The sequence below is a fragment of the Pristiophorus japonicus genome, chromosome 8, assembly GCF_044704955.1.
Source record: "Pristiophorus japonicus isolate sPriJap1 chromosome 8, sPriJap1.hap1, whole genome shotgun sequence".
Classification (NCBI taxonomy): domain Eukaryota; kingdom Metazoa; phylum Chordata; class Chondrichthyes; family Pristiophoridae; genus Pristiophorus; species Pristiophorus japonicus.
Genome location: NC_091984.1, coordinates 218464838 through 218472673, shown reverse-complemented (window position 1 = coordinate 218472673; position 7836 = coordinate 218464838). Strand labels below are relative to the sequence as shown.

Sequence of the window (7836 nt, the reverse complement as noted above, 5' to 3'; positions counted from 1 at the left end):
ACCCCAGGTGGGGTGAGGTGAAAGAGACCCCAGGTGGGGTGGAAGCTTCCTTCAAGACTCCTATCAAGAGGGCACGAACTCTACCCAAGGCGGCACGAGTGATATAATTCTCGTTCTGTTCTGTAAACTACTGCTAAGGCACATACAAGTGTTGACCTTTGTGTAATACCTACTCAAACACCATTGTACCATATTGGAGTCACGTTGAACAATTGGGAAAGGGTGCAAAAAACCCTGACAGCACGGAGCTGAAGGAAGCGTGCTGGTGTAGGCCACAGCCTGTTCATTATTGCACTTGCGCGACCAGATCGAGTGGGCATGCGCATGAGTAGAGGGGCCAGAACTCCTTGGAAATAATCACAGTCAACAATTTCAATCTTGCCTTTTAAACTTCTCGCTGCTCACAATCCATTTTCTGCTGAGTGAACGGCATTAGGCCTAATTATATTTCAACAACACACTGTATTTATATAATGTCGTTAACATAGTAAAACATCCCAGGTGCTTCACAGGAGTATTATAAGACACCAAGCCACATAAGGAGAAATTAGGGCAGATGACCAAAACCTTGGTCAAAAAAGTAGGTTTTAAGGAGCGTCTTGAAGGAGGAAAGAGAGGTAGAGAAGTGGAGAGGTTTAGGGAGGGAGTTCCAGAGCTTTGGGCCTAGGCAACAGAAGGCATGGCCACCAATGGTTGAGCGATTGTAATCAGGGATGCTCAAGAGGGCAGAATTAAAGGAGCGCAGACATCTCGGGATCTTGTGGGGCTGGAGAAGATTACAGAGATAGGGAGAGGCGAGCCATGGAGGGATTTCAAAATAAGGATGAGAATTTTGCAATCGAGGCATTGCTTAGCTTAACTGGTAGCCAATGTAGGTCAGCGAGCACAGGGGTGATGGGTGAGCAGGCCTTGGTGCGAGTTAGGACACGGGAAGCCGAGATTTGGATCACCTCAAGTCTATGCAGGATAGAATATGGGAGGCCAGCCAAGAGTGCTTTGGAGTAGTCAAATCTAGAGGTAACAAAGGCATGGATGAAGGCTTCAGCAGCAGATGAGCTGAGGCAAGGGTGAAGCTGGGCAATGCTACGGAGGTGAAAATAGGTGGTCTTAGTTATGTCATGGATATGTGGTCAGAAGCTCATTTCAGGTTCAAATATGGCACCAAGGTTACAAACAGTGTGGTTCAGCCTCAGACAGATGTATGTGAGAGGTATGGAGTCAGTGGCTAGGGAACGGAATTTGTAGCGGGGATCGAAAACAATGGCTTTGGTCTTCCCAATATTTAATTGGAGAAAATTTCTGCTCATCCAGAACTGGATGTCGGACAAGCAGCCTGGCAATTTAGAGACCGTGGAGGGGTTGAGAGAAGTGGTAGAGCTGGGTGTCGTCAGCGTACATGTGGAAACTGACGCTGTATTTTCGGTGATGTCTGAAAAATAAAACACTAATGTATAGTCATTCCTTTATCTGTCGACAATATAACCAAAAACAGAGGCGGGGGGAATCGAATCAGCTGTTTGTTGCATCAATGTACCGTTGCCAGAACCTCCCCTCTCAAGTTTGCAAAAAATAAATATTGTCACAGTGCGGTGTAGGACGCCCTCTGCTGTTTCCAGCGGTATCTGCAGCACCAGGCTGGGAAATGTCTGCAGCGAGACTAGAAATCGAAACTCAACCAGATGGAAGGCATTCTGAGGAAATAGAAACTTACTACATTATCAGCAGCTCGTAAATCGGAAGTTATTCACACCCTAAACCTCATCAAAAAAAGTTATTCACACCTGAAACCTCAGCTTTTGCTCCGTCACTGCAACGTGAAAGGTGAGTTCTTCAGTTTCCATACATCTGTACAAACATTCCAGATAAATGAACAATAACAAAATAGTTTAAATATAAAAAATAACGTCATTGGCAGCATGACTCGGAATTGTCACAATCAAATCGATTGGAAGATTGTTTACTCAGCAATTGTTTTTAAAACTTGCAGCGAGTTTTTAGTCTTAACTGGTCTCTGAAGCGACACATTCAGAATTAGCCCAGGGCTCGATGTCACTCCGGGGAGTTATCAAATGCTCGTTTTGTTTATTGGTGTAATTGGGTGAAGGGTGTTGTCTGAATTCCGCGGGGGTACCGCCAGTCTCCCGGCGTAACTCTGGCGCAGACCCATTTGGGTCGTGTCCCTGCCGTTACTGGGAGTTTGCTCAGTACCGGGGGTGGGGGATGAGTCCCGAGTTGGGCAGTTCTCCCTCCGGTGCCACTGTCTGACCGCCGTCTGTGTGGCAGCTGGTGCCAACATCCTAAATCTGGGGGTGACACGCCAATTTGCGCATGCGTTAAAAGATCATTGAAGTGGCTGTCCGCTGCCTCCCCCACGCCCCCGCTCTCTGCTCCCCCCCTCCCCCTCCCTCCACTCTGCTCCCTGTGGCAAAGCATTTCATGGTCCAACTGCCCTGCGTGCTAATAAATTTATCTTAACAAATATGAAGAAAGGCTTGTAAAAAGTATTACTACTTTTGTTAGAACTGAGAAGATTAAATTTGATTTGATAGAGATGTTTTAAAATAATGAAGAGATGGACAGAGTAGGTAGAAAGAAGCTGGTTTCCAGTGATGGGGGAGTGGGGTGCTGCGCGGGTTCTAGAGCAAGGGGACAAAACATTAACACAAAACATTTGTGAGTCTGTGAAATGCAACATTTAAGGAGCTGGTTGAAAGAGAGGGGAATGAACCACTCATGAGGTTCATAAACCATTTGTCAATCTATATTGGTTTATGTTTGAAAAATATAGCAACTCATAATTTCCACATCAAATCTCATGACTTTTGAAGAGTTTGTCTCCTGATTTATGAGGTGGTAAGTTTGTCTCCTGATTTATGAGGTGGTAAGGTGCAGGTAGGTGATAACGTGCCCACCTGCCCCGTACAAATGAGGTTGCCCTCATGTTGACCTCAGACTCCAGCAGGTTCAGTCCTGGAGCGCACCATCGGGCGTGATCCCAGTACAATTGCTGGGATTGTGCCTTGAGGAATTTCAAGCTTGATATGTTCAATGTCATTCAGATCCTGTTAATTTATTTATATATATTATATATATGTATGGAACCAGAGATCTCCTATGGTTTTGTCTCTTTAGTGATCTTACGATAATACTTACAGAAACACCTGCCCAGAAAGTGTTGGGCAGAACCAGATAAGGAACTAATGACAGTGTGGTGACATTTGCCACATTTTCCGCCATTACTGCTAAAGCAACGATGCAATGTAGTAATGCCAGCATGTTACACAATCCGGCATTGCTAGTGCTAGCAGAATCCTTTCAAAAATTAACATTCACTTTCCTACTGGTACTTGGTACCAGGTCTAGCAGAGGTCAGACAGACACTGTTCCCTGATCTTTGTGAATCCTAAAGGACTAAGATTTTCAATATATCTTTTAAACTTTAAATGAATCAGGCAACTGTTTCGCAAGTGAAGCCTGTGAAACAGCTGCCTGGGGAAAATAATAATCAGAGTGTCGTAGCTCAATGATCTGTGCGGATCCAGAGTTGTATTGCCTGAGTTGAAGTAACAGTTACTAAATTCTAGTTTTATTTATTTTTTCCAGAAAAATCTGTGAAGCAGATGATGGATGATTTGTATCACACAGCTCCACATCACCTGGACACATTTATTTTTAACAAACTCCAACCCGATCAGACATTTCATGAGCAGGTGGGCGAGACCATCCACAAGATCTGCAGGTTCTTAAAGGAACAATGCTCCATTAAAATCATTAAAACAGTGAAGGTGTGTCCAGCAGAATGAAATACTTATTGGAAAACACTATAGCGTCTTTGGTGGCTCATTGAATAATTGCTTTGGACCTAAAACTGGATAAAACAGGATACTTGCTAAATGGTGATTAGCTAAAAACAGTAGTGGTCCAAAGAGACTTGGGGGTCCAGGTAGATAGATCATTAAAATGTCATGAACAGGTACAGAAAATAATCAAAAATGCTAATGGAATGCTGGCCTTTATATCTAGAGGACTAGAATACAAGGGAGTGGAAGTTATGCTGAAGCTATACAAAACTCGAATTAGAACACGCCTGAAGTACTGTGAGCAGTTCTGGGCACTACACCATAGGAAGGACATATTGGCCTTGGAGGGATTGCAGTGTAGATTTACCAGAATTATACCAAGATTCCATGGGTTAAATTACGAGGAGAGATTGCACAAACTCTGGTTGTATTCCCTAGAATTTAGAAGGTTAAAGGGTAACTTGATCGATGCTTTCAAGATATTAAAGTGAACTGATAGGGTAGATAAAGATAAACTATTTCTGCTGGTTGGGGAGTCTAGGACTAGAGGGCATAGTTTAAAATTTAGAGCCAGACCTTTCAGGACTGAAATTAGAAAAAGGTGGGAATTCTTTTCTGCAAATGGCAATTGATGCTAGATCAATTGTTAATTTTAAATCTGAGATTGATAGATTTTTATTAAGCAATGAAGGGATGTGGGCCAAAGACGTGTACATGGAGTTGGGTTGCAGATCAACTATGATCTCATTGAATGGCTCGAGGGGCTAAATGGCCTCCTCCTGTTCCTATGTTCCAATGAATAAAGGTCCAGGATCAATCCCAGGGTCTTTGTTGAGTTATGTAACCTCAGCTAGGGTCGCTACAATTGGTCTCAGTGCCTCTTGGCTAGCGAGAGGGAGAATCAGGAAAGCGTCCTTTGTTGATGTCATGAAGTTTAATCTCAGTTATGATTCTCGCCCATTATCATATCACCGAGTAACGTCCACTGTCTAGGTTCATGCGTGAGGAATGGACCTCGGATGTGTTATGTATGCAACACCTTGTAACCAGCATTCTAACGCCACCAGAGGGCGCATCTGTCGGAGTCCCAAGGGATCCCAGCATCCCTTGGGAGCACTGTATATAAGCAGGCCTCCCATGCTGTGCTGGCACTCTGAATTACAATAAAGAGACTAAGGTCACAGCAGCTCAAGCACAGCACTAGGCCTCGTGGAGTTATTCTACAGATAAGTAGAGACATATTAGGGTGGGGTTCCAGAGTGCTGTCGGCCTTGGTACATGAATTAATATCTTCAGGAGAATAGGGAAGGAAAATTGGGTTGGTGGGTGGAATTAAGGAAAAGGAAGAAAACAAGGATAGAGATGATACATGTGCCAGAAAGTTCAAACTGCATTTTTACATTATGCTGAGGGTGTATATGGATACAATTCTCCCCCAAGTCACTTTAAACTCCCTCTTTAACTTCCAACTGCCCAGCCTTTGCCACGATGCCCCTAAAGCTTTTGATTTGCTCGACGACATCCTCACCTCCACGTTCAGTGCCTTCATCTGCAGTAAATCCTTCACTGATTCCTATCTCACCTGTTACCCCTCGTATGGCCCCCCTCTTTGCTCTCTCATCCAAGGGACACAAACTTGCATGCACCTGCTGTCCGTCTATCACCAGATCCAGCCAGACCACATCAAGCTCTACTGGGCCTCGCTCTCCTCTGTAACAACTTACTATTCTAGGATCATCTGGAGGGTGAAGATAATCTAAGGCTCCTTTTCTCCACTACCTTTCTCCTTAAATGCCCTCCCCAGCCCCATCCTCACCAGCAAGTGTGATAAGAGGGACATTTTTGACAGCACAATTTAGCAGCCTCTGCTGCTTCACCTCTTGCCATTGCCCACCAGGCCAAACAGTCCCCCAGTCCTCCCCTCCCTAGCCCTGAAACTCCGTTTTTCTCTGGTTTATCCTCATCTTCCCCATGCCTTTTCCAAGCTCATCTTGTCCAAGAGTCCGACATCCTGCTATTGACCCCTGGCCATCTAACTTCCCTTCACAGTCCCGATACTTAATGGCATTGTAAATGGTTCCCTCCCCTCAGGCACTGTACACTCCACTTTCAAAATTGCTGTCATCGCCCTCTCCTTAGAAAAAACCCCACCCCTCATGCACCTGTCCTTAAACTACCGTCTCATCTTGCAGTGGATGCCACTATCCATACGGCTTAACTGTTTTTTATGGGGGGGGAGGGGGATGAGTTTAACAACAATATTCCAGGGTAATAGGGGAAGTTTTTGTCCTTATATATGATTTAAATTAATTGTCGCTGTGGGAAGTTCCGCGGCGCAGCCTGTGGCAGAGCAATGAACAACTGACCGTAACTTCAGGATTTCCACGTTTATCTCATCATCATCATAGGTGGTCCCTCGAACGAGGATGACTTGCTTCCACATGAGTTCACAGATGTTTCAATGAAGGACCCGATGTTCCAGTCCTGAACTCCAATTGAGGGGTTGGAAGATGCCTGTGCATGGATTTTTTTAACGTATGGTGACCGTTACACACCAGCCACCACACAGGCTTGACATAGCTAGGCCTTTATCCAGTGGCAAGGGTTAACCTGGACGACTGGAGACCCGCTCTGCTGCACAGACCTAGTGCGCACACATATCACAGTGTGGATTGGTCAGTGCTGCCCCTGGGCCCCATACCCTCAATTGCTGCACCTCCGCCACAATTTGTCGCACAGAGGGCTTCGCTGGCACAAGAAATGGAAGCAGGGAAGGGACAGAAGGTGGGGGTGGAAGGAGAAAAAAAACCACTACCACACTTCTCCAAGCTACAGTCACGTGAAGCTGTGAAAACCCCTTGATTCCTTGTTTTTATCTGAATGCCACAGACTTTGTTAATTAAATCACATTTATCTATGCATGCGCTAAATCCTGAAGTTGCGGTAAGTTTTGGAGGGTGATGACCACGAACGCTGAGAGCTTTGCCATCAAATCCACTGCAAAATACAGGCCAATAAGTTCAAATGTGTTGTCCAATTTAACTGGCCAATCAATTTAGCTCAGATTTCTATCCCTGATTTCCAAAAGCTCAATAATGGCAAGAAGATTTACAAGAATGGTTCCCAGGATGAGAGACTTCAGTTCCGTGGATAGACTGGAGGAGCTGGGGCTGTTCTCCTTAGAGCAGAGAAGGTTGCGAGGAGATTTGATCAAGGTGTTCAAAATCATGAGGGATCTAGGCAGAGTAGATAGAGAGAAGCTGTCCCCATTGGCAGAAGGGTCGAGAACCAGAGGACACAGATTTAAGGTGATTAGCAGAAGACCCAAAGGCGACATGAGGAAAAATGTTTTTATGCAGTGAGTGGTTAGGATCTGGAATGCACTGCTTGAAAGGGTGGTGGAGGCAGATTCAATCAAAAGGGAATTGGATAAGTACCTGAAGGAAAAAATTTGCAGGGCTATGGGGAAAGGGTGGGGAAGTGTGATCAGCTGAACTGCTCTTGCAGAGAGCCGGCACGGGCTCGATGGACCAAATGGCCTCCTTCTGTGCTGTAACCATTCTATGATTCTATGAAATGGTGATAAGAAGGTTAACATTCAATTTAGGCCCTAGGTCAGTGGCGGGTAAAGTACAGCCTGCGGGCCATATCCGGCCCGCCAAGCCATTCTATCCAGCTCCCTGGATGGGACAGAAATAGAATGCGAGCCGGAGCTCAAGCTGCACAGTTATCTATCCACTTTCACTTCTCATGGGTCAGAGACAGACCCGAACTGCAGCCAAGGATAAAACATAGTAATACTTCATTCAAATTAATAATTCGCAAAAGCGATTCTCCGTGGCCTGATCTTAAAAGGATCCGTTCCATAATTCTGGCCCCCAATGGAGGATGTCCATACCCAGAATGCACTATGTACTCGAATATGCCCTATGCATTTTAGAGTGGCATTATGGCTGCTTATCTCCATAAATCTTTTACCAAAGAAAGTGACCGGTGCTGCATCTTTCCTCTCCCGGTATCCATAGTATGACGCAGG

The 7836-nt window shown here is 45.2% G+C and overlaps 1 protein-coding gene across 1 annotated transcript in view; it reads left to right on the top strand.

The window, feature by feature from the left end:
* Positions 1-1732: 1732 nt before the first annotated feature.
* The window catches only part of LOC139269250 (2'-5'-oligoadenylate synthase 2-like), a 52930-nt gene continuing 46826 nt past the window's right edge, over positions 1733-7836 (top strand). The window contains exons 1-2 of the mRNA XM_070888338.1: positions 1733-1821; positions 3604-3785. Coding sequence (XP_070744439.1) covers positions 3621-3785 — 165 coding nt within the window. The 5' untranslated portion in view covers positions 1733-1821; positions 3604-3620. The remainder of the gene's footprint in view (positions 1822-3603; positions 3786-7836) is intronic.